General features: G+C 45.2%; 1 protein-coding gene across 1 annotated transcript; it reads right to left on the bottom strand.

The window, feature by feature from the left end:
- Positions 1-1,714: 1,714 nt before the first annotated feature.
- LOC149371374 (lipase maturation factor 2-like) lies at positions 1,715-27,104 on the bottom strand. The gene is made up of 15 exons (XM_089565567.1): positions 26,762-27,104; positions 26,503-26,553; positions 24,329-24,546; positions 22,035-22,063; positions 18,571-18,788; positions 17,522-17,700; positions 16,481-16,607; positions 15,095-15,235; positions 14,151-14,256; positions 12,724-12,939; positions 10,091-10,215; positions 9,204-9,317; positions 6,673-6,778; positions 4,839-4,950; positions 1,715-3,533 (listed from the first exon to the last, which is right to left on the bottom strand). The coding sequence occupies exons 1-15, from the start codon at positions 26,853-26,855 to the stop codon at positions 3,384-3,386; spliced, it is 1,986 nt and encodes a 661-aa protein (XP_089421693.1). The 5' UTR covers positions 26,856-27,104; the 3' UTR covers positions 1,715-3,383.
- Between the last annotated feature and the right edge of the window lie 599 nt (positions 27,105-27,703).

Raw genomic sequence — 27,703 nt, 5'->3', positions numbered from 1 at the left:
GTTTTGCTTTCTAGCTTTGGCTCATTAGTTTCTGTCGAAGCTGCTGTGGTGGCTGAGTGGTTATGGCGCTCGGCTGCTGACCCGAAAGACGGCAGGTTCGATCCCAGCCGCAGTGGTTGAATTTAGATGGAGGATAAATTCTATGCGATGTCGGTGAACGTTGAAGAAGCATATAATGCTTCCACATTAATACACATGGTGGGACAACTGAAATCTTTCCAAAAACTTTTCCAAAAACTTGCACCCTACGTTGAGAAAATTGGCTTGCACCGCAAACAAAACAACTACAGGGCACCTGAAATATGGCTAGAAAACTAGACTGGATGCAGGAAGTAATTTTTTCTTTTTCTCTAGACAGAGATAGCACCCGCATCCCAGTCCACCTGGCCACACCTTTTTTTTTTTGCAGTAGATTAATGCAAAGGTTTTTGGTTACAACGCGCAACCGCTTAGACTCCAAGGTGTCTCTCTCATAATTCTGAGACAAAAAAAAAAGGGAAGCGAGACTCATGCTGGTAACAATGGTAGGTCAGAGGTGTAACGTGTTTGCGTGAACACTACTGGATGCTTGCACTACAGCATTAACTAGTTGCCACTACTACCACTTTGTGCATAGAAACTGGCAACATCCACCTTGTACTATCAGGCCGGAATGAAACGGAAATAGTGCTTATAACAGAATGCAGTATTTTGCCATTATATTTTAAGCTTACAGCAAGACCAGCGTGATCTGTGTGTGTGTGTGTGTGTGTGCGCGCGCATGTGCGTTTGTGTGTGCGGGGCAGTGTGTGTGTGTGTAAAAGAGCCAGCAATGCATAGATCTGAAAATTGGTTGCAAAGAAATGTCTTGCTACACAGTGGAAAAACGCTGCATATGCATGTTGGCATCTCAGTTCGGTCCAATAGTACATACTACTGCCACCTAGTCCACACTAACTAGCACAACTGCCAATTTCCACATACTTTCGAATATAAGGAGAGGTTTAGCTGACACGTTTGACTACTTACACCATTATTTTGTAAACTTCAGAAAACCTAGCTTCAGCCACTGACTAGCCGACTGGCTAGGTGGTAAAAATGTACATACCTTCACCAGCTGGGCAATATGATGTATTGCCATCAAAGCAGTGGACACACCAAATTTTTCGGAATGTGTTTATGCGCTAGAATGATGCACATGACGACATTAGTAAACATGGGTCACCGCATGGAATTCGTCGTAACTCAATAAATAATTTGTAACTGATTTTTTTCCTCCTTAATTTCAGTTTCTGTTGCCTGACAATGGTTGTGACATCACAAATGAGCGTAAGGTCACACGAAGTGTACAAAAATATAACCGTTGGTTTGTCACTTTAATTCTAATTTTAATTCTTACACTAAATTCCTCCAGAAGCTGGAAAGCTGAAAGTGAACAAAGCTCTACTATATTGCAGTTTTTGTATGCCTCGCATGGTCTAGTGCTCACTTGTGATGTCGCAACCATCTTTTGTCCGCTGAAATCGAAAATGAATCTTCATAAAGAATAAATTTAATTATAAGTTGGATAGAGCACAGGCGAATTTCACGTGGCGATTCATGTTTAGTAATGTATTACGTCATTAAAAAGTATGAAAGTTTTGGTGGCTTGGCGTGGACAGATGAGTTTCTCTACTCGGGCTTTAACAAAGCTGTTTCTCGCACTGACCTTCACATAAAGCACCAAATATGTTGCTCTTGTTGCGAAAACTTTTATTTGCTTACAAATCATCGTACAAAATGAAAATATATTCCAAGAGAACACCAAAGGATGCGAACGTGTAAACTTTGTGCTGATGACAAAATGTTCACAAGATGTCATGCAGTTGAGACTAGGCTGATGAGTTAGCAGGTAAGACTAGCTATATGTGGGTAACAAAGACAGCTTTCTCTTGGGACTAATGATCTTAGTAGTAGCATGCACTCAAATTACTACTGTACATCAAGTGCTTTGGTAAGTAGCACTCTGTCAAGGTGCAATGGTTAAATGCACACATGGCTTGTTTTATGTGACCACAGTGTATGCAAAAAAAAAACAAAAAACTGATTCCGTTTTAAATTCAGGTTAGTCGGCAATGCTTGATCAATTTGCAGCAGTGGAATGTCGAAGCAGTGATCGCAAAGTTGCAAAAGTGTTTTAGTTTGGAATATGCAGTGCCTATTGCAGCTCTGAAAGTGGAAGTTCCAGCAAGTAAGTGCTCAAACTTGAAAGTCTTTCAAGGATTTTGTAATTTCGTTTCAGTGCAAAACACTGGCCCATTCTTCAGCATCTTTCACTAAGCGAGGCAAGCATTTCCACTTGTTATAGCAAAGCCAGTTTTTCAAAAATTTGCCTTCACTCTCTGTGGCCAAATTTGGTGCCACCATTACTAATGGTTCCACCAGTCATTTATAAGTTTTACTGGGGTATTCCGCAATGCCACAGAATTAATAACGGCATCGTTCTGTACAACCACAGTTAGAAATGCATGCTTTTGGCAAGCAGAGAAGCAGAGACCTCAAGATTGCCTCTGCTTGGTTTATGACATGGCATGACTGCAGCGAACACATAATGAATAAGCAGTATGACACGCTTGTATTTAGTAAGAATCAAAACCAGAACAAGGCGTTCAATGCCATGGTCCTTGGAAAAAGCAAAATATGTAACTTAAGCTTGGTACCCACAGGTGTCGCATGTTTAACTTGCACATTTCCCGAACACACGACTCACTAAAGATTAATAATGGCAGTGCTGAACGCCAGAAAAGTTGATCATAAAGTTCAGCTTCTGCACACAGATTTCACTCGCATAGGAAGGGACGCACTTAAAGAAGCTTGTTATGCTGTGCTTAACATCCAATGACGCTGTAGTAAAATTTTCCTTAGCACAGCTGATGTTTAAGACGTCCTCGACCTCTTTTGGATGGCCACCTCAGTTCACTGGCCGTAAGTAGAGCAACACTTTCACATGGAAAATTATTAAATCCAAAGTGTGACTGACAGTTCCATCTGCTACAATTTGTTTACAAAGGTTGGCTGGTGGATGAAGTGTAGAAAGCTTCATGGCAGCAGCAGAACGTTTGAATACGCAGACACAACTCTGAAAATCTCAACACTTCATTAAAGCAAACCCAAAGGTAAATGGTGGAACAAATGATTGCTCAGATCAATACCTGCCTACAAAATCCCCTTGCTCAATGTAAATCAATCACTACTTAACATAGACAAGAGTTGCTTGTTCCATTCTCCTGCAGCACACTCTCAAAACATTCAAAAATATGGGCCAGACTGCCCCATGTAGCACAGATCTGTCAAAATTCAAACACCTTTCACACAGAGCTGAGAAATCTCGGACAGTCAGGTATTCACAAATCAGGTGGGCCAAGTCAGAACAGGCCTTGGATGAAGTTGAGCACCAGCGCCGTTGAGATGAGAGACCAGACGTAAACTCTTGGCGACACGTTCTCAGCAAACCTCCTCGAATGCTTGAGTACGTATGTGAGGAACTTGTTCTTGGACTTCACACGTGGCGAGTCCTGCAAACCGCAAATGGCACTGGTTGGGATTCCTTGGCAGCTTGGGCTGCTGCTGCTGCTTGCCCACGCCGCCACAAGCAGGCTACCTGTTCATTTGGTGTATATCCAGTCTTCACTAGGGACATGTGCCTGTCTGAGCAAGGTTGCTTGTGCAGCAGTGGCCCAAAACTTGCATACTAGTAAGCTGCTGTAGCAGCACTAGCATTTGAGTAGGCTTGCATTGTAACATTTATAGTCTACACTATGCAGAACACTATACACACTATGTAGCATAAAAAATCAGCTCATTTTTAAGTGAAGGATGCAAAATTGACCTGAAACAAAAGAAATCACTGCTAGGTGCAGCCCACTCTCCGAAAAAGCCGCAAGTTCATTCTGTACACCATCATAATGATCATCATCATCGGCCTGAGCACGCCCATTGCAGGGCAAAGGCTTCTCCCATGTCTCTCCAATTAACCCTGTCCTTCGCCAGTTGCGGCCACCGTACCCCCGCAGACTTCTTGATCTCATCCACCCACCTAACTTTCTACCGCCCCCTGCTACGCTCGCACTCTCTTGGAATCCACTCCGTTACCCTTAAGGACCAGCGGTTATCTTGCCTTCGCATTACATGCCCTGCCCAAGCCAATTTCTTCCTCTTGATTTTGACTAGAATGTGTCATATAAACCTGCGTTTGTTCCCTCACCCACTCCAGCCGCTAGTGTTCTCTTAACGTTACACCTATCATTTTTCTTTTCATAATAATATAGGCTTTGTTACAGTGTTTCATGTCTTATTATCAAATTTTATTTGTAAAATAAAGGTTTTAACAAACTTGAATAGAACTTGCACGTATTCAAGAAGAAAAAATTTTAGAGAAACTTTGGAATATAGAAAATGTCTGCCTAACCAATAGCAAATACCGTATTTACTCGCATCATTTGCACCCACACATAATTTGCACACCCCCCAACTTTTTACCAGGATCTGTGAAGAAAAAAAAAAGCTTTTATACCCGCATATTTTGTGCTCGCACATGCCTAGTAACAATGTGCCAACTCACTCAGCTCTGCATTCTACTGAGTCAGAAAAGGTTTGATATATGTTGCTGAAAATTCAGGCCAAAAAATCTTGCATGCAAAACAGCCTACGAAAACACGAGGAGGCTGTATCTATTAAAAAAAAATCTCACATCCACTGCTTGCCCCTTGTTACACATTGTACAATGCGCCACAGAGTCCCTTCTGTCACACACACACACACCAGCAAGAAATAAGCAAAAATCAAGGATTCCAACTTCTGTGTTGCTCTTCAGTGCTCACCATGGGAATGCCATTTTCTTTGAGGAACTCCCTGAGGAAAGGCTGCTCTTTGTGGACGGGGGGCAGGTACTCCCTTGGGCTGCCACGGTGCCACCAGGCACCACTGTAAGGCCTGTAGGGCAAGGCACCATCTTTATTATTACTCCAATGTAAAATTGTAACTGGCTGGGCTTAACTTCCCAAAGTGGCACATGAGCTATGAGGGATGCCATAGTGGAGGGTTCCAGATGGGTTTAGACCACCTGGGGACCTCCAATGCGCGCTGACCTTTTGTGTTTTGCCTCCATCGGAAAGTGTTTAGGGGGAAATGCCCAAGGTGGTATATAATTACTCATCAGCACCCACTCAAAGCATCCGCCATCTGTGAAAGGTGTACAGCTTTCCTCTGTAGCCACGCGGCCCTGTTTGTGTGGATGCTAATGGGTAACTGCTTTTCATCTTTATAACAGCAGCAAGGTGGAAAGAGGGAAATTCTTTCCACAATTAGGGAAGGGGCGGGCAAGTGTGAGATGGGAGAGAGAAAGGGGTGAGAGCTGAGGAGTTCCCAGATCAGATTTAGCCGATTTGCATTAGCACAGCTAGGCTTTTCGCTTACGGCTGATGATGTAGATTCTACGGCCAAATGCAGGGCTAGATGACTAAAACAATGCTTTAACAGATTTTTCTGATTGCTGTGTAAGCCAGTAAGCTAAGCTCTAGAAATATATATATTTTTGCACAGACCCGACGCATAAAAGCTTTCTACAGCTGGTCAATTCAAGAGGTAATTAAAAACAATAGCTTATTGTTTTCTAAAACAACAGAGAAATACTGGATCATATTACTGGCACGTGAATACATTTCATAGCATAAAAATTTAAAGCTGGAAGCACTCTCCTGGTTGGGAACTTATTAATGACAGTGTAGCACAAACTTAAGCAAAGTGGCCAAAACATGGCTTCACTGTAATCTGACCAACGTCCAAATAACAGAACTATAAAACTGACCTGCTCCTACAAATCTGTATTCTGCATGTTAAGCAATGTTCAAAACGAAAAATGATCCTTTAACGTCATTTGAAGGCAGAGATACTGCTACTGCAAAGGGCCAACACGTCAAAACTTGTCCTAAAAATCCTTACTTCCAGATGGCTTTCAGCAATTAAAGCTCAAAAATATGTACTCTGATATAATGAGTATAATTCTGAGAAACACTGCACATCAGGAAATTAAGGAACTGTGTGTTCAAAATACAATGCACTCTTGTTAGCTCAAATTTACTTGATATGAACTTCTGGTTAATTTGAACAAATTTCCTGCCCCCCTCCGAGTTCAATTTATCGAGAGTTGACTGTATCAGAGTTTCGCAATTTTTGGCCCAGAACACTGACGAACTCCTTCAAGTGGTCACAGAAGTGTGGTTTCCCACCTGTCTTTACCCACCATGTCTTTGAAATGCTGGATAAGCACAGGAAGGAGGATTAGGGCCCACAGCACTGCGCTATGCGAGTAATAACATTATTCTCCACCGAGTGCACTTCGATGTCTCTTCATTTGCTCGGAAACATCAAGAACTGCAGGTCTTAAAAAATGATCACAGGAGGTGCGATAAATGCATAAGGATAACTGCCATTTATTAATCGGATGCTGCCAGCAACGGTCAGGTTGTAAGCTGCTTGCAGTATCTGTTTTACTATTGCTGCACACCAAACAGCCCCTGTACACTCTGTTCTGAACAGTTAAAACTGGCTTAGAATCATCAAGTTGGTCAGCCACTAAACCTATGCCCTAACCTAAAGCAAATGTGCGGACGCCTATCGCATCCACTCAGAGTTCACTTGTCAGGTGATCCTCACCTGTCGACGTCCATCTTGGTGTACCAGTACTTGTACAGGACACCACGTATGTACTTGGGCGGACGGCGAGCGAATGGGTATCGCTCCATGTCTAGCAGCCGCCGCACTGCAGCAGACCCATGCGGTGCAAAACAGGAGGCAAAACAAACACCTCGTTAAATATAGCACAGAGACATGGCATGTGATGCTGGGGTTGACTATAATACACTCAGCACTGAAAACACAAGTACTCACTCTAATGTCTCAACATGACAGCCCATTTATTATCTAATAGCATTTCACATGTTCCACACTCCTAACCTTGCCTGAAGCAAGCAAGTGATGCTACTCTTGGTATTAGCTTTGCACAGTCCCCAGCAGTAAACGCCCTTCAGTGTCACAGTAAAGGTGGCACTGCCCAAGCAGTGAGGGCCAACAGCGCTGCAGTGGAGAGAGCAGGCAAGGCCAGTTTGTACTGGCAAAATAATGCAGTGTTAAATTGCCAATACATTATAGTGCACTCAAGAGAAATTGGGATGTTGCAGTAGAGTTTAGCAATTCTGGCATGCAAGAATCCAAGCATTAAAATCAAATGTTTCAGACTTTAAAAAAGTGCTCCTGCTTTCAATAACATGCCAAGTGAGATAGAACCTTCAAGTGGCCAGGGTACTTTCGTATTTGCCTAGTGGTCATGAAGTTTCAGTGCAATGGTTTCAGGATGTTTTTGTGCCACCTGAGTGACCACGCTGCAGCCGCCCATTAATTACATTAATTAATTAATTAATTACCATTCTATATATGAACAGAGGTTGGCACCAATTCGGTATGCACACTGCCTCGGTGACCAGCAGCTTCTCGCAGTCTCATAAAACATGCAAAAGCACTAGGAAAGTGCAGAACTACTGTCGAAATTTACGCCTTTTCTGTATGAAAAATAAATGAATAAGCTGCGTTGCCTGACTGCATAGCACTGTGTACCTGACTTTAATACCCATAAATGGCCAAATTATGAAGGAATCAATGAAAACAATCACTATCTTCATATTATGCTAGATAATTTACTCACTCAAAAACCAATATCAGAATTCTGTTACTGCTGCTGAAATCTGAGAGATCAGCATGTTGACAGTTAGCAAAAATTAGCATTTGGTCTACTTTGCACAGTGGCCTAACTTGAGTGAGAGACCAAATCGAAGACCTTGGACCAACTCGAAGGCCCACAGATAGTAAACAAGTTTTTATTCAGCAAATGCCTTTAGTGAAAGGAAAAAAGATTAAAGATACAGGCTACTGCACGCAATGCTAATCAAGGTGCGAAGATAAGTACAGTGGCACTGTGAAGTGTTCCAACAACACCAGAAGCACACCATCATTGACTGAACAGAACCACTTGGTAGTACTCCTGGCATGATCTGAGGCTCTGAGGAGTCTGCATAAACTAGAGCAGACTGTAAAAGCTATTAAAAAGACACTGGCCTGAGAAACACATAGTCAACATGGAGCCATGATTTCAGTTCCTCAAAAAAGTTGCTCACACTTTGCTAAGTCAGGCTCCAACAGCAAATAATTTCACAACAGATCAGTAGACTAACAAGCGACAAGTGCCACAGTAAGATATGATGCAAATTTTTAGTATTTTTAAAGCAGGAATGCTTTATAAGTCTTAAATTTGTGAATTAATAATTTCAGCATAATCAGTTTTCTTAAATTCCATGCAAGAGCTGTGACTGATCAAAGCATTGACATGAGATCAGCTGCAGCCAAGCACAGTAATGGGTTGTGTAAAACAGCAGTCCTTAAAATGGGGGCCCTGCAGTCTTTGGAGACATCCCCAAATTTGTTGAAGCTGCTGTTTTCTTACTGAGCTCCCACTTTACTTATCTGGATAATGAGTCCAGATGGAGCTATCCATGCGAGCTCAATTCAAGCAGACGAATCGAATTTCAAAAGCAACTGTTCTAACATCTACTGTAGTAACCCACAGGTACAATTCAAACTGAACTGGAGGAACATTTCTTCAGATGAACTGATTCAATATTTCAAAGACCTTTCTCTCAGTACAAACCAACAAAACAAGCCTGATTTACAACCAATTGCATAACCCACACTCTGCTACAATGCTGTGACTACCATTCCACCAAACTCATCAACTGCCTTTCCACTGGTACTCGAAGAGTCCCAAACATATCTAAGACCAAGAGCCTAAAATGGAAAAGAAAGGTGTCAATGCTGACTACCTAAAACGGCATTCCAGCCTACTGCTGCAGAACACATACTGACACAGCATGGTTTCGCAATAGCACTGTACTAATACGAGGAAGCTGAGTCACCTTTTCTTTGTATATTAGTTGGATCTTCTCTACAATGTTCGCAAACAGCTACAGCATAGTCGAAGAACTGCGCTTATGCGACCAGTGTGCAATCACTGTGGTGCAAGAGAAAAATTGGAAATCAGGAAGCAGTGCACACAGACAGACGGGCCAAGACGCATCTCATCTTTCCTTCGCTACAGTCCAAAGGTGTTGCTTGACTACGAAAAGCAGCACAGTTACCTGACGTGTCATCATTGAGCAGGCGGTAAACGAGGCTGACGAGCCACGGGTTCTGCCTGTAGTCACTCAGGGCTGCAAACCACATCTGCCAGTCGAGCCGAGGCTGGTGCGGAACTGCAAGGGCAGAGAGAGAGGTTACCAATTTATTTATTTATTTAGAACATACTGCAGGCCTACAGTAGGCCCAAGCAGGAGGGGCGAATACATAATATATGCAAAAAAGAACAGGTTTAGCAAAATTGAAAAATGTTAAATACAAGTTGTAACACAAAATACAGCAATAAATACAAGGCTCAGATGCAAAATACAAAAAGTAAACGTAGAAATAAAATGGCTCTCAAATTAAATGCAGTGAAGAAAACATAGAGTCAAAAGAATCAGCTCTGGTTAAGAGATCTGGCGGACACCTGTTCCACTCCTCAATGGTGCGTGGAAAAAATGAGTATTTAAAGGCGTTAATCCTAGCACTGTAAGGGGTTAATGATTGTGTATGATGATTTCGTGTTTGGCGCGTAGTGTTAGGTTTAAGGAAGGGGTCTGCATTCATAAGACAGTTTATGGTTTTTTAGTAAGAAAAGTAGTTTCAGTCTTTGAATTTTCCAGCGCAGCTGTAATGTTTCAATACCGTGAGTTCGCATGAGGGTCGTTGGTGAGTCAGTTACACTGAGTGCAACACTGCAAGGGCAGCTTTTTAGTATCCCCTTTACTATCCTAAAAGGAAATTATCAGAATTCCATCAGGCACAAATTCGCACCCTCCCCCCGATGATTAGTTGTGTAATTTCTGTTGGGAAAGGGCGTTAATTTCCGCACAGTTCCACTCGTAGAGAGAGAAGAGTGTTCTACTAATGCATATGACACCACATCTGAGGAGCACGTGACACGCACTAATGAATGGTGGTGGCTGGTTCACGTCTCCGGGCTTGTACAGGAACGGCAGCTCCACCCAGGGGCCGTTGGGGTCGTCGCTTCCTTCCAGCACCAACTCTGGCCGCCCTCCAACGCCCGTCATCCTGGCAAAGACACCGCACGATGAGCAAGAACAGCGCTACACAGTCTCTGTCCAGCTTTCTGATGATATCAAACTTACTGTCTAATGGAAAACAGATCTTCAAAACCTCACGCAGTCAACACATACGTAATAATTCGAACTCAAAAAGTGACCAAAATTATTTTTCAGTATGTGGAGTTTGAACTGACATTAACAACTCACAGGACCAAAGTGTCAGGTCAAATTAACCGACACTGTTGAATTAAATTAGTTAAAATTAAAGAGAATCCACTGCAAATCTCGAAATGTCCACTCCATTTGATGCTTGTAATGAAGACTGGGGTTACAAACCAGCAGAGCTATTTTTCACAGCCCTTCGAGAAGGAACATTATTATTGCTATATAACACTGACCAAAGTCTGAAGTACCCAAATTTTTTTAGATCAACAGGAAGGTTAGAGCCCAAGGTGGATATTTCTGCAACAATTTTGGCACAAATGCTGCAGGAGCGCTTTTATTTTTAAATAATTTTTTATCAATGCATGCACTCGTTCTTTCGTATCCCAATCCTGGAAACTACGATAAGCAAGCATGATAGTGACTGCATGCAGGTAAAAGCGAGGACCCAAAACTGGCCCCCCGCCGCCAAATAGTAATTACTAACTAGACATTAGCACAAAGTAGCCTCTGCTTTTCCACATGCATGTTCATTGTTGCACGCCAATGCATGTCTCGTTGACAACAGTTCTGGCGAGTCACGGTTACCTGTGCGTGCCGCGTGCTTTGCCTCATGGCCAAGATCTTTGAAAAATTGGCTTCTCCTCGCAGCTCTTGAGCATGCTGGTGAAGCCACCTCAAAGAGCGCCTTTTGTCGTTTTTGGTATCATTTGTTTCGTGATCCTAGACCGCGTGCGCCGTGATGTCTTCATTCCGCTGAAAGTATATCGCCACGGCCAGATGCTCTTTACTATATTCGCTTCGTCGAAAAAGAACTGATGGACTGACAAATGGAAAACACGGTGGCACCAGCTAGTGACTACTGCAAGTACTTCACGACTTAAAAATGCAAAGGGAGCGCCACTTTTCAACATATATTTTTTTAACAGCAAAACATGCACTGGAGAGGGCATAAGCCAGCATGAAACATGGCAAACACTTCTGAAAGAAAGAAAAAAAAAAACGTGTGCGCTTATAACATAAATCACATTTTTACCAAGAAGTGGTCACTTGTGGGATGCATCGATAATACAAAATTTTCTCACCAGAACATTGCTCCAACTAGTTTTATGCAATTTTCAATGCCAAATTTAATCTGTAAATTCTCACTGAACCTACATCAGCACATCCGAATCTGTCTATATAAAGCAAGGCCTTTCCACCTTGGACAATGTGTATAAGCGCAGACCATAATGACATGCCACCTATGTACTAAGTAGCCTTAGAGTCTGACCCACTAATGAGACATAATACTCACATTCAGCAAGGTCAGCACTGAATATCAAGTTGTCCACTTGGTTACCGCACTATCAAAGCCATAGCAACACAACAATAGAGCAGCACACACAACATGCAAAGGTTGTTGGTCCGGTTCCCCCCTGCAGTTGACAGCTGTCTTTTCTATGCTTGGTAAATTTATCCAAAAAAGAGAAAACGATATAGTAACATTTCCCTTGGTTTCAAAGTGTGTCGGCCTCTTATGCATCCTAACGAGTTCCTCATCTGCCCTTATGTTAGGTTTTTAGGCTGGCGATTTGATTTTAGGGCTAACCAGCTTAAGGGGGGACACTGGTCTTGAAAAAAAAATTTTATTAATGAAGTCACAGTTACGAAATCTTCAGGGAATATGTATTTTTGTGTGCAGATTCTAAATATGTCATTTAATTTCATGTAAAACAATTCTTTCAGCACTTGTGCACTTTTTATGCTAGTATTTTGCGGAGAGTTTTGAAGAAAATTTGCTGCAGGAAACTCACCGAAATGTATGCCACTGGGTTCTCTTGACACCAAGGAATACAATAAGGGTGAAATTGTCTTCCTGCCTATCATAGAACTTAAGTTATAGAGTTTTGAGGTTGTCGCTTCAGAAATGAGAAGGAAAATGTGCATTCCTGTGTGTGAAGTGGTAGCTTCAGTACCCTATTACTCGAATTCTATGTGAGCCAGGATAATAATTTTACCCTTATTGTATTCCTTGGTGTCAAGAGAACCCAGTGGCATACATTTCAGCGAGTTTCCCGCAGCAAATTTTCTTCAAAACTCTCCGCAAAATACTTGCATAAAAAGTGCATAAGTGCTCAAGGAATTGTTTTACATGAAATTAAATGACATATCTAGAATCAGCACACAAAAATACATGTGCCCTGAAAACTTCATAACTATGACTAAATTAATAAAATTTTCTTTTCAAGACCAGTGTCCCCCCTTAAGATACCAGAACTAGCCACCATATGGAGATTCGACCAAAGAAAGAACAGAAAATATGAAGGGCGCTTTAAGCAGTGAGAAGACACCCTTGGCATGCCCACACTACCTTCTGAACAGCCCGTACGGGCTGGTCAGGTGGAAGGGCTCCACCTTGTAGTGCCAAGTGCGGATTGTGGGCCACAGTTTCCTGTTCATCCCGGCATCCAGATGCGAGAGGGGGACCAGGGAGATGCAGAACACCCACACGGCAGCCGTGCCCATGACGACCGTGCCCAGTGTTGAGAAGATCTTGCTCAGCACACCCTTTTCACTTGCTAGAGACCTGAGGAGAGCAGAGGGTGCAGGAAAACAGAACAGTTGGAAGGCCTGTCCCGAATTAGTTTGACAGTAGAAAAAAAAAAAAAGGCTTCAGTGCCAGATACACCAGGCCAGCGGCAATCCAAAACCACCGCTGCCATTAAAGGTACATAGAGGACAACTCCACCAAATTGTTCTTTTCAGTAAAAATTGATTCTTCAGCTCTTTCTGTGAACACTAACATTTCTCCGGCAGCAAAAAACCCACTTAAAATTGAGAAAATTGAATTTTAAAACTCTCCCGCCACTCGATTCCAGCTCTTGACATGCACAAGGACTCGTTGCCGCTGGTTTGAAGTGAATGGCAGAGTAGCACGGGCTCTGGGAACCACACCAAAAAATGCACTATCGACACACATAGTTTACTTCCAAAATTGGCCTTTGATGGCAATACCTGTACTGTTTTTTTTTTTTGTCATTTCTACCTCATAAAGGTCAGTTTTTGAAGACAGCAGTCTCTCTGTCATTTGAATTCCGTAGTCTGTTGATAAAGCCCAACTTGTAGTCTTAATAAACAGAATGAGGAAACTTTTACAGAGCTTCAAGCCCTGTGGAAACCTTGTAAACGGCAAAGACACCATAGCAAAGATCGTCAGGTAAACTCAAATCACAGAGTACAGAGGGTAAACTGCTAGCACAGGCTTTCAACAGAACAAGCAATCACAATGGCACAGAATTGGATGTTCAATACTCATACTGACAGTTACAGTTGCTTTACTCAATGGAGTAACATGGCTGGAAGTCTCCCTCCAGCGATGGGGACACGCTCTTATGTGTGCATGTCTCTGTATGTGCTACGTGTGTGCACACAAGTGCCCATGCAGGCACGCATGCAAACTTAGTTCTAGGCACCTTGGTGCTCTCGAAAATGAGCTGCAGGTGAAGCACAAGACAAAAGTTAATGGGACACGAGTTGAGGGGAAAATTTACTCCTGCGTAGTCAAGCAAAACAAGTCGATGAAAAGCTTAGAAGTATAAGGGGAGATGCATGCTTCAGCTGCTGGAATGAATACGAGCTGACTAGCTAGTAGGGCAACGCGTAAGTAATTTTCTTTTTCTACAAATCCGCAGCTCATAAACTTTTGCCCATAACTGCACTTAATGCCACAAGTATAAGAAAAGCTCCCCCTACATCTACAGCATGCTTTGAAAGGCAAAAGGGAAAGGGCATGCTCACCTGTAGAAGGCCATCAGAATATGGAAAGCCAGAGAGGCGGCCCCAACCCACACAAGGACGGGCATGGCATTACCCAGGAACTGATTAAACTTTGCTGACGTGAAGGCTGCAACAAGTGAATAAGCGCATATTACCGACACCTCTGTGCAGCATCAACACTGTGCATGCCGTCCAATGAATGAAAAAGCTGGCAGCTCTGACTGGACAACATTGAAACTTGTTTGAACTTTAAGGGGGCTGCAAGGCCCCTACGGATAACGCCAGGCATTTTCAGCGTGCCCGTGGGAGGAAGAAAAAGAAATTTCTCAAACAGACTCGAAAGCAGCCTCAAGCACGTCCCAGCTCATGGCCCTGGTTCCTCCTCTCTCTGTGACCTTGGTGAAGCGGCAACCGCGAAATGGTTCGAGCACTATTGCGAAGATTGAGGGAGACGCAGCTTAATGCACGGTGTGGCACCTACTCCCTTCCTCAGTGCTGCTGCCCGCTTCTAGAGATTTTGGGTTTGCTTACTTAAGAGTGTGTTGTGTGGTGTTAGGCGGTCACAGATCAGGATTTGCGAACGTTGAAGTCAGGTGTAACTTACTGTGTCAGCTTCAGTAGCTGAGCATTAGTAGCGAGGTGGAAGAAAAAGAACCTGAACTTTACTGGGGCCCTAAACTCTCCCCTACTTAGTCGCGGCCAGGATCGAACCCGCGTCTTTCGGGTCAACAGCTGAACAGCATAACCACTGAGCCATCCCAGCAGCCCCCAAAATAAGCATATCCAACTGTAGTGCATCTCAAACAAATGAACCAAAACTTTCCTTCGACTAAAAATTCAAAGACGTTCCTACCAATTTAATTTAGACATGCATTGAAGACATAGCATACCTCAACAGGCTTTCAAATGCTTTGAAAATGCTGACAACAAACACAGCTCACCAAGACCAGACTGTATGCACTTACCAACTCGTGACTGTAAGGCCCAGCTGTCGTCAAACTGGAGGCGGAATAATTTGACAGTTCCGTAGACAAGGCCGCAGTACACTGCCAGGGCAACAGTTCTTGCAAGGACACCACCCAGAGTGCGAAGCTTGCCCTGCTTGCCTGCGAACACGCACCAGCACCAAAGTTGCAACATCTGAATTACGTCTGAGTGAACGGTAGGCACATAATGCAGTCACGACAATGTGATTAAATTTTGATGCCATGGTGGCAAGGCCAGTCTGGCGACCACTCCGAAGCTCAATGGTGTGCTGAGCGTCAAATCCGCACCTTGTGGGGACGCCTTCGTCCCCTGCGTTCACTTTCCCGCATTGCACCCCCTACTGTAGTTAGCTCCTCCGAAACGCGCTCTTCTCAGTTTTGGTTACTTTAACTAAAAGGGGAGGGCGCTCGCGTCGCAGCGACAGCAGCGCCACGGATGGCGTGTTTTGCCGCTCGCGCGCGGGGGAAGGCTAGCTCTCTTCTCCCTGGGACTGGGAAGCGACCGGACGTTTCGCTCGCAGCTTCGCTCCTCGTCGACGGGCGCCTCTTGGTCGGAACTTGCTCCCGCCGAGCCCGTCCCGCTCGGCCTCGGAGTTTATCCCTTTGCCCTACCGTGGGTGAACGTTCGCTCGTAGCCGTGCTGGTGAGTCGGACTTCCTCGATTCCTCAGTGTATTTTGTTGCTAGCTGGCGTTATTGTTGTTATAGCAATAAATGCATTGTTTGTGTCAGCCAGTGTGTCGTTCCTTTGTTCCCGCAGAGCACGGCCCGCCGTGGTCGGCGTGCGCTCGGTAGCGTACGCAACCACGGGGTGGGGTAAGCGCGGTTTTGAACTGTGTCAGCTGCGCTTAAACGGGGAGAACGTATTTATCTCCCCCATTTTAACCCCACAACCTCCACCTAAGATGTTACATGGCCCAAGGCGAGAACGACGCTAGAACGGGCACAGCCGCCGGCCGGGCACAGCGCACAGGCCGAGAGCACAGGGCACCCAGGCCCAGCACACGTGTACCACCGAGCACTTAGTTCATCTCATTTTCATTCCCAATATCCGTTGCAATATTTTGCATTATGTTTCTTCAGTGCAACGACACTAGCTGCATTGTGCACAGAGGCAGCAGTCGCTGCTTTTAGGAACTATGGTTTCTTTAGCCAGAAGCACTTAGAGCTCAGAAATGAACACCGTTTTCTGAACAGAAACTCCAGAAAAAATTTTCAAAAAACACCTGCAGAGAGAAGAAAACACATATTGGCTTAAAAAAAAAACAGAACTATAGTTTTTTTTTTTTTTCCTTTTACTTCTAGATGTGCTTTGGTTATGTTTGCAGTGTCCAGGCATCACATTAGGCACTGGTCCCCAACTTACCCGCACTGCTTCGTCGTGGGATCCCAAGCAGCAAGTCATCATCCACCAGTGACAAGCACAGGGTCATAGTGAGCAGGTTGAAGAAGTTGTAGTTGCCAGTAGCAATTATCGTCATCTGCAGGATAATCTGAAACGCACAACACACGCAGGAAGAGCCTGTCACCAAGGCAGCCAGCCATGACGACACTGGTTAATAGCAGCAGCAGCAGCCACATTTGCACAAAAACTAACCCTGCTGAATGAATCGAGAATTTTTAAGCAGAGGCACTGCCTTGCATATGCACTGCATTCTTTGTATATAGAGTTGTGGGGTCTTTCTGTTTTGACCAACTGATGTGCTTAACTGTTTCCTTGCTGTGCCTATTCGAATCGATAAACTTGATTGATAGAGGTAAGGAGAAAACTACGGTGCTTGCACCATAGTACCAATCACAAATAGCAGGTCATACTTCAAGCCGCTTTCCCCCTATCTTGAGCTTTCCACTGAGTGGGCCCAAAATGAAAAGCCTTATATATGCTCATAGGTAAATACAGCCAAACCTTCTTGCAATAAAATGGTCAACGAAAAAAAAAAACTGATAAAAGCCAAATATACGCAACTTCCCTTACATCCCCGTCTGCTCAGTTTTGTACAGCGCAGAACAACCAAAAGCTTCTCCCACTGATCTCCTATTAACCCAGTCCTGCACCGACTGCGTCCACGCTATCCCTGCAAACTTGCTAACCTCATCTGCCCTCCTGACCCTCTGGCATCCCCTGCTATGTTTATCTTCCATTGTAATCCACTCAACCATTGGTAATAGGTTCTTCTCAATTTCAGCTAGAATGTCATCAACTTGGATTTGTTCTATAATCCACTCTGCTCTCTTCCTGTTTCCTTTCCATGGCTTGCTGCATTGTTGGTGATTTAATTTCAAACTTTTAACTTGACATTAAAGACGATTTGCTTAGAGACCCCCTTCGGAAACGCATCTGTGAATGCCCAATTGAGGCAAAATGTCCCCTACAAAATGAAAGCTGTGCCCACCGGAGAGCACCCACCTGGCTGTAGAAGCTGAAGATCCTTAGTGAGCGAATGGGGGCAAAGAACAGAGGCGGGATGGCAATTTCCACCACATATGTAAAGACCACGCCGAAGCGTAGCACCCAGTTGGGCAGGTGGTGAAAGTACCAGGCCAGAGGTGTGGGGATGCACTGACTCTCGAAGTGATAGTTGAGCGCTGACAGTGAAAACAAGAAGAGAAAAAGAGAGAAAGATATCAGTCAGAGTCTCACCGCTGCACAAGCAAAAAATTCTTCAGACAAATATTTCAACACACAGCTTCATTCGACTAGCCCTTGGAACTTTTTTATGGTATGCAGATTCCAACCCAATCCATAACCACTACAAGAGAAGCAACATAACCAATGCTTCATTCATGTTTGCCAGCTGTGTACAAAAGAGGTAGATTCTATGCTACAAGTCTAAATACAGCAGATGCACACGTTATCATCCGTCTTTATGGCACAAAGTTAAAGGTCATTCATGTGAAAACTTTGGCACTAATTTTCCACAACTGCTACAAGGACATGACTATCTAAAAGTACTCCGATGCATAAAAATGAGGTTCAGTTGAATGCTGCAGTGACTCCACTCTAGACAATAACGGTTTACGAATATCACCACCACCAATTTTTCTCTTCATTGCCAATAGAAGCCAATGGCAAGTGTAACAGCAAGCAGACAATGAGGAAATATAAAAGGTACATCAAATTATATCTGGAAATAAAAAACAAGGACAGTGTACCACCCTACAAGTAACCTAACTCACATCTGCCATTAGCCATGTTATTGACCTCCGAATTGCCCTGCCGATCAATAACACACAAGGAACCCTGCCAAATAGAGCTAAGCAGCACAACTGAGAAGACAGCATTGACCGTGGCAATTATGATATCTCCTTGAAACCAACGGAAACAGACAAGGCAGCGCAAGATAACAGAACATAAGGTATTAGACTGCCTTTCTGCTTCAATCCATTTTTTTCACCATTCCTGCTCAGTTTTCAACAAGACTTCCCCCCCACATCGCCAAGAAGCCCCAGGCTGACCTGTGAGCCCCCACCAGGTGGGGCACTCGCTGGTGAGCTTGACCACGCCGGAGGCAAACATGAGCCGGAAGAGGAGCCAGCGCACCAGCCATAGGGTGACCGTGTCGTGCGGGTGGTGCGGAGGACGCCAGCTCGAGCTCAGGCCCATCGTCCGGTGGAAGATGCCCAGCGGTGCCACCAGTATGCACAGGAAGCCAGCCTCCAGCAGAAGGATGTCCCTGAAACCAGTGCTCCCTTTCCTTGTCTCGCTTCCCACCTACTGTCTCTCACAGTGTGGCCTTTTTAAAGCGCGAAAATCAAACAGACTCAGAAGGGGGAAGGGACAACTTATTTTATGAGGTGATTTGCCAGCAGCTCATTAATATTTTTTTTGGCCTCTGTAAGGGTTAAATCAGCCTCCAATCTTGCCATCAAGCATTCCTATTTGTCCATCCATCCTGGCCTGCTCTGAGTGACATCGATCACCCCGTTGCAAGCTTCAAAATGTGCCCTACACCTGTGTAGACCCAGTCCGGCTTTCCTAGCAAAAGCCCTGCCACACTCTGAGCAAGTGTTGGTTGGTTGGTTTATGGGGTTTAACGTCCCAAAGCGACTAAGGCTATGAGAGACGCCGTAGTGGAGGGCTCCGGAAATTTCGACCACCTGGGGTTTTTTAACGTACACTGACATCGCACAGTACACGGGCCTCGAATTTCTCCTCCAAAGAAATTCAGCCGCCGCGGCCGGGATCGAACCCGCGTCTTTCGGGCCAGCAGCCGAGCACCATAGCCACTGAGCCACCGCGGCGGCCTGAGCAAGTGTGGTGACTGCTGTCTTGACTCCCCTCCTCGCCTTCGGAGTCTCTGCGATCGGGTGGTTCTTCTCCAACTGCAACTCCGTCGCTGCAGAACACAGCTCTGGGGGGAGTGAACCATCTCCGTAGCAGACTTTGGAGTCTTTGGCCTGCCCTTCGGTCGTGCTCCCGTACCCTCCCAGGTTGAATGCTGGTGAGGCCCATCCACCCTCATGGCTGAGATGGCACCCTCTCCTGCTGCTGGAAGGCCGAGAGAGATCGGTCCAGTCTGCATCGGGTTATCGTGAACCTAACCAACATCTCGTTGCTGCTGGCTGGACCGAGCCTAGTTCCCTTGAGTCTTGTTTGCCATTTGTACACACACCTAGGCTTGTCTGGTGCCCCACACAGACAGGCTCCAGATTCGCGTACTCTCGAAGAGGCTCTTCCGACTCTAGGCCTCAACGATGTTTCTGTGGGTTTTGTCTCGCATCTCCTGACCCATCGATCGTGTGGCCCTGAATGGTATTCGGCCCGAGCGATTGGGAGCTCGTGAACGGATCACTCTTTTCTCATTCGTTTCAGGAGCCTCAGGGGAGACGCTCAGGTGTGGCCTGCCAGAGGTGGGTTGACCTGCCTTGTGCATGCGGAACGTGTGAATCTTGAGACCTCGCTCCGTGGGCAGCCACTTCTTGCATGCCGCACAGGTGAATTCAGTGCTCACAGGGGGAGCACAGAGCCCTCAGATGAGCTGGGGTCTGTGCTTCCTCCCCACCAATACTTGGTGTGGCCGCCACTCAGTGGCCGCTTTCTTTTAGTTTTTATTTCATGGTTTGGTTTGGTTTATGGGGTTCAACGCCCCAAAGCGACTCAGGCTATGAGAGACGCCGTAGTGGAGGCCTCCAGAAATTTCGACCACCAGGGGTTCTTTAACGCGCACTGACATCGCACAGTTTTTATTTTAATCTTTGGACCAAAATTGCTTGGTCCAAAGATTCAAATAAAACTGAAACAAGATTCAAGGATTCCAGATTCAGTTTTATTTGAATCTTTGGACCAAGCAATTTTAGGCTGAGAGGCTGGCAACCCCATCAACCCGTTTTACAAACCGCCGTTTGGCCCAAAGATGTCCCGGACAGGGCAGTCTCCCCCCCCCCCCCCGCAGTGGCTCAGTGGTTAAGGCGCTCATCTACCAAGCCAGAGTACCTGGGTCCGAACCCGACTGCGGCGGCTGCGTTTCAATGGAGGCGGAACACAAAAGGTGCCTGTGTGCTGTGCGATGTCAGTGCAGGTTAAAGATCCCCAGGTGGTCGATATTCCAGAGACCTCCACTACGGCACCTCTTTCTCTCTCCCTTCACTCCAACCTCCCTCCCTTCCCTTACAGCACAGTTCAGGTGTCCACCATTTTCCTTTCCTCAAAAACCAATTTAGGGCGATCTTTTAGTGCCCACTGTGCAGGTGCCATATGTGGGAGGTTTCACTGCCCAGGAGTGAGGCAAAGACCTCTCTGGCCCTCTTCCTCGCAGTACTGCCCCCTGGCTACATGCCATCCTCTCTTGCAGACATTGCCCTGGCCCAAAAACATGGGTTAAAAACTATGCCCAGATGGAGTTGGCTGGTCTAAAAAACACCCCTAAACAGATACCAGTTGGCCTTCTTAGCTGAACTGCGAGACTCAGTGTTGGCCTCAATGTCTCCTGGCCGGGCACTGTGCACCTCAACTTTCCTGGTACAAGAGCGCCTCCCCTGGCACCTCTGGGTGGCACGGGCACCCTTTCATAGGGAGGCAGTACTGATTCTTCCCCTCAGCTGCTTAGTTCATGCAGTATCCCTGGGCGGTCTGTCACGGGTCATCCGTGTGATCCATCTATTGCAGCCTGGATTATCGAGCCAAGTGCCGCCACAAACAACTAGGTCTAACAGAAGCACCCTTTGGCCTTCCCTGACCATCGGGCTTAGGCCTTATTAGCCCTGGCTGCTGACCCAGTGTAGCCAAGCAAACCAAACGTCTTGGTCCCTAGTCAAGGTACCCACAGGCCGAAGGCTTGCAGGCTCAGGCCATGGGTTTTCTCTGGGTTTTCACCCCTTTCAGTACATCTGCAGCGAGGCTTACTGAACGCTCTGGCAAGGCACCATGAGGAGGTGAGAGTGACATTCGGCTGGGTATAGATCCAACCATAGCCCCATAACATGCAGGAGAGTTGCCATTATTTGTTTCTTTCCCCAACCTGCATGAGGACACAAGGCCATCACATTCACCCCAGCCAGTAACAATACGACGGAAACTGCTGTTTATGGTTTCCCACTAGCACAACCTGCCCGTCGCCCTATCGCCTCCTTTCCTGAATGCAAGGACAGGGCATTCTGAGAGACCTCAGTCACTGTCGCAATGCCTGCCCAGATTTCCCACTTGAAACCTACAACCTTGACAAACACCACCATGTTACTTTGGCTGTCTCTAGTGGAATCAGGAAGCTCAGGGCAGGAATAGTGCTTGTCCCTTCGGTGTTAGTGACCTGTCTCCAGTTTAGTTCCCCTCAGACATCTGGCCATGGGAAAAATGTCAGCTACTCCAGAGTTTCCTTGCCATTTGATTATTTTGGACATGCGAAGGTCCTTTTCCACTAGCAAAATGACAAAACATGCTGGCCTACTACAAAGTATGTGCTTGAGAAAGGATAGAGACTCACCATTGGAACCACATGAACGTCTGACCAACCTGATCAGGAAGAAACAGACAAAAAAAAAAAACAGTGAGGGTTATGAAGCCACTGAAAAAGACAGAGCAGTTGGTCTCATCTATATGAAGTCTCAACTCACTCACACTCACTTACTAAGACCACAATTAACCACAGCAAAGTCACACGCTCAAGGTCTCATTACTGTTTTCTTAAACTAAACACTAGGCCTGTGCAAATATTTGATTATTTTGAATATTCGGTCAAATAGTGAAGTATTCAGTATTCGATTCTGAAAGTTTGGTATTCGAAATCTGGAAGTATTCCTCTCAAGCAAATAACATATCTAGAACTCCAGCTTTGTGTGACTTCGGTTCAGTGCACCTCCTCTGGGATGGCACCGCAGCGCATGTGCGGCAACAGACATGAGCAGGCACAAGCGTGGCGTGCAGATCTGTACCTGCCAGGTGTCTGCGGCCGCATTACGAGCGGTGCGTGTGTGCTGACTGGTCCCGACAGGGCAGGCATGCAGGCAACTGACCAGCACCCAGTGCCTTGTGGCATCCTCAGGGTGATCTATGCCTGCACAGTGGTTCCTCACGAAAGCGGATCACGCTATGCTATATCTCTCTCATCAGAGAATGCACCGCTCCCTTGATTTCTGCAGTACAGGTGCCGTCAAAAGTAAATGGAAGGCAATATTAACTTAGAAATTTAATCATTGCCCGCTCTATTCATGCATCTTTGAGTACATATGTGCAGACTAATTCTGATTGTGCGAATTGCACTGTGCACCAACTAACATGGACCGTTATGCTTTAGATTTAAAGAAATTAATTTTTTTTGACAAAGTCACCTTCCATTTACTTTTGACGGCGACTGTACAAATATGAGCTGACTGTCGCAGCCAATCTTCTCCACGTGAAATTCACTAATCAAGCATGGCGTTGCGAGCACGAGAGGGAGCTAGCAGGAGGCACATGGAGATGGGTGGTGGTTCCCGACGCCTCACGCAGGGTGGCTCTGGGCCCACAGGCGTGCAATGCGTATGCCTAGCAGGTGTTCATGGAGTCGCCACTTATAATAGCTGCGCAACAACACCACCACAATTAAGACCAGTAGCTGGGATCTCATAGGTAGGTCTCACACTCAATGAATACGTCGGCTCTGCATGTGGGTTGACTCCTTCATTTTAAGGCGAAAGCCTTTAATGGCTCATACTGTCGTCTGTTTACAAAGCGTGTCACACGCGTTTAACTCGGGAACTAAAAGGATAGAAGAAACCCAATGGTTGCTTCAGATAGAGGAGGAAAAAATGAACCTAGAAGCCAAGTTTGATGACGGTAGATTATATAGTTAATTGATTATAGGCAAAGATGTTGAAATTGCATCAAAATAGCGTGGACGTCGATATAGCCACAGGAACGGAGTGACGTCACATCCACTGGAAGTCGTCACGGCATAGTGTCCTCGGCTTTCGCCTCTCAACACTTTAGTTGCCGAAGTGTCCTCGCAATTTTTCTATGGCCATTTTTGCAGGACATCAACACAGCTCCAATGAGCGGGACAAAACTTCAATGCACTCGCTTTATTTCATGTAATGGCCTTGTCTGTTCAAAAAATTACGATTTTGAAAATGCCTATTGTGCCGTTCAATATTTTTGTGTTCCAGAAGCATTTGAAATACTTGCTTCGAAATGAGAAGAAAATTATCATTTGCTTTGAATTTACTTCGAACCAAAAGACCACTAAATTGATGTGAAATTGGTATTGCACTGAGGAGTAGCCAAAACCACATGGTGCGAGCAAGATTTTTTTATTTTTTTTTCCTGGTTGGAAGATATATCATGCAGAGTTCTGTAACTCTGAAAATTCGTTTCTGACATAACACATAAAATATATATTCCACATATTTTTGTGCTGCCATTTCCCGACTGAATTTCATTTTTTTGTGAATTTTTGTGCAAGTCATATTTTGGCAATCAAATTTTTTTTAGAAGAAACTTGCACCTCTTTTTTTTTTTTGTCCTTAAAAAGTGGGCTCTGGAGGTAAACTACTACAAAGTGCTGCAATTAAGCGAAATTTTCAAATTTATGCCTGAATAAACTTTTTACGCACACTACCCTAAATTACCCGTTTCCCTACAGTGACGAAAGAGTTCAAGGACATCTGCCCTGTTATATCAGTACTGAGGTTGTTTTTAAGCATTGAACCCAATAAAATTGCACACAGGCCGTGTGACAGGGCCAGCGCACAATGTGACAAGTTACCTGGTAATGTGAAAATGCACTGCGTAACAAGTCACCTGATAAAGTGAAAAGTAGAGTATCCACAAGAGTGCGTAGTTGATGCAGTCCCTGAAGCGGGATGACACACACGCCAGGAGGGACATGACGACGCCCAGAAGAGTCAGAAATTCGGCCATGGTGGCCACTTTGAGGCCAAAGTTCGGTGCCAACCATATCAGAGAAGGCTGCTGGGCAGCTCGCTTGGCCAAGTCTTGCGGTGGCCGTGTGTTGCTGTCTAATCAGGCACAGAAAAGATGTGTACATATAACACAACAATGCAAATTACAACAGTGAGCACAATGAAACGAATAACAGTGAATGAAAAAGAAGGCACAATAAAGTAAGTAATCAAAGTTAAAAGGGCAGTCATGCAATGTAATGTGTTTAACATCAGCTGTATGTGTAAAAGTAATCTGGAAGAAGGAATTTGAGAAATTGATCTGTTTAACGCTGAGAGTAGAAGGGCAAAGTGATTCATCAGTCACATGACACATCAATTAGGTGACTGATGACAAGGGATCATGTCACCTCACTATATGACGACACAGTTGCATGTGAACGATAGCCCCGAGATCTCAAGATGGGGTGAGGGTGGATGGGGTAGGCATCAGGCAAACAGCTGATGCTATAAAAATAAAAAAAGCCACCAGAAAGTTAACGGTAAGCCTCAACAAAGGCCACTGGCTTTATGATTACTGCATACTTTGAACAAACAAAAGGACGCACGGTTATTGTGGCCTAACAGCTTCGCTAAAGTCACAGCTGATGCTGGTGATTGGGGCTTTGAGAGCAAAAAAAAAATCAAGACAAGAATAAGTGCTGGTCTAGGGCACAGTAAGTATGGCTGACAAAAAGGTTGGTTTGGTTTATGGGGTTTAACGTCCCAAAGCGACTAAGGCTATGAGAGACGCCGTAGTGGAGGGCTCCGGAAATTTCGACACAAACCAAAAAGCATTTCAGTGTAAAATGAAGTTGGGTTGGTTCATGGTTTATGGGGGTTCAACGTCCCAAAATGACTCTGGCTATGCGGGAAGCCGTAGTGAAGGGCTCCGGAAATTTCGATCACCTGGGGATGCTTGCTGCCACACTGAGAAAGTTGGGCCAAAGCACGAGGTGCTGAAGCATCCCCAAAAGCTACAAAATTAACCCATTCTCTTCTGGAGACGGTGATTCGCTATCTGCACTCTAAAAAAATCTCTTTAAATGCACATTAACAAATGGCACTACATGCTTAGCTGCTAATTTTTGGACAGTAGTGTTCAAACCAGATGATAATAGTTGCTCACTAGTTAAAAAAAATATTACAGGAAAAAATTCTTTTCTTGCTGCTTCTTTTGAATACGACCAAGGCATCATGGGAAGACTGAAGTTTCAAGGGCGCTGCAAATACCTTAAGCTTTTAAATGATATCAAAAGCAGTGAGTGTGACTTGATCCACAAAATGAGGGTTAGGACTTGGACTCTGAACATGGCATTTCAGATGTACTGTCGTGAGCAAAACTGATGATGCACTCCTGGTGTCTAGACCAGCCCGATCCCGACACCAGGAGTGCATAATCAGGTGGCGAACAGAATGGCGGAAGCGAATGGGTTATATCCTCTCTTAGCATTACCTATAGTAGCCTTGAGTTGCAGGCATCATTGATAGCATGCGGGGTGGTCCTACATTTCTATTCAGTGCCAGCCAATGCACCAACACCTTGTAAACAACTGAAAACTGTGGTTAGACTTCATAGCACTGATCACTTAGAAAGCGGACAGGTCAAATGCACACAAGAACATGACGGATGATGTTTACAGGACATACGAATATCAGTGCAAAAGGCAGCATTAAACCGCAATTCGAGGGAAAATAGTGAAACGCTAATATTCAGTTTCTTTCTTCTACTTGCAAACCAATAAGCACCGTGTTTTCTGCAGGCGCGTTCAGGCAGACTTCGAACCCCTGATATTTCGTTCATATACAGGGAAATTCAATGTAGATTGCCAGTGTGTTCGGTACTGCTTCCACCTCTCCAATGCCTATTAAAGGTAGCGATGCTACGACTTCAGTGAATATGCCAGTGCCACTTTGACGATTTCGGATCCCGAAACTACGTGCCGCGCGGCAAAGCGTGACGTCGTGTTCGCAGGAGCACCAGCCAAATGCAAAACGAAAGCTGAACAAACGAACGCCAAATAAACGACAAACCTATAGGAATCACAGCTCTCACTGGCAAAACTCCATGGTCCCCGTAAAGGCCTGGAAGAAAAAATAAAGAAAAGACACCACTGTTTATTATGACAACAAAAGTGCGACCGCGGCGTATCCAGCCGGCCGACCTTCGAAATCGTCAGGCCGATCTCTACGCGATGAAGTTCAAATAAAGAAACGACTATATTGCCGGCAGCAGGCGAAATCGCCCGAACGACAGAATGCCGGCGCCAAGTAGTGATCACCGTGTACTCACCGGGCATTTGGTGATAAAGAGAAGCAAACGCGCTTAGGTACACCATGGACATTGACCAGAGGAAGGCGTCTCGCGTGAGGCGAATCTGCGCCATTCTGAGCGGCAGAACGAGCTCAGGGCGACTGGAGTTTTTTGTTGAGCCCGCCTAGGTCGCCTAGGTCCCGTTGGCCCTTCCGTCGTAGTCGTCAGCACAGAACGACAAAACTACAGGCAGATCACCGGGAAACGTCTTGGCCACGGCCACAGCGAGACAACCGACGGCAAAAGATGCGGAGAGCGCGAAGCATGGCGGGAAGTATAACGGGAAGGTTTGCTAACTAGACGAATGTTCAAAGCAAGACCTACTGAAGCACAGACTTGCACTATACACTGTATCTGCACAGATGGCACTACTCCAGCACGCGCGTCCTAGTCCGTGCCTTTTGTTGCTAGAATAGAAACGGTACCGATGGTGTGGCGCTAGTATATACTTGTTAGAAAATGGCCTCCTTCATTATTTTATTTCAAAGAGGACACTTTTAATATTTGTCCACGTGATAATTATCGTCAATTTATCTGTGCTAGGTGCGATGGTGCTGACGAAATGCAAAGGTGCAGAAGGGAATATGATTTTTTAGCTTTCCAAGAGCAAAAACAGTTGTCATTATGGCTGTGTTCATTGCTCATATCGAGAAAGCAGAGAAACACAGTCAGGCGGTGATGATGATAGTAGCAAACGAACAGAGCAATTGAGCGCCCTCAGCGGCCATAAAGATAACGAAAGTTGGCGCAGGCTGCTTCATAGAATCTCGCCATCTGTGAAGTAGGTAGGTAAACTCTATGGGTCTTGGTTCAAAGCGCTATAGAGTTAATATACCAAAGCGCCTTCTTTGATGTGGAGTAGTAATGGCATGCCACGCTCTCTATGCACGCAACTATGCTGACTCTGCAGGAAACCTCTCT

Source organism: Amblyomma mixtum, chromosome 1, assembly GCF_055824585.1.
Source record: "Amblyomma mixtum isolate Tamu chromosome 1, ASM5582458v1, whole genome shotgun sequence".
Lineage (NCBI taxonomy): Eukaryota > Metazoa > Arthropoda > Arachnida > Ixodida > Ixodidae > Amblyomma > Amblyomma mixtum.
The sequence above is the reverse complement of the archived record's forward strand: the minus strand, read 5'-3'. Positions and strand labels throughout refer to the sequence as shown.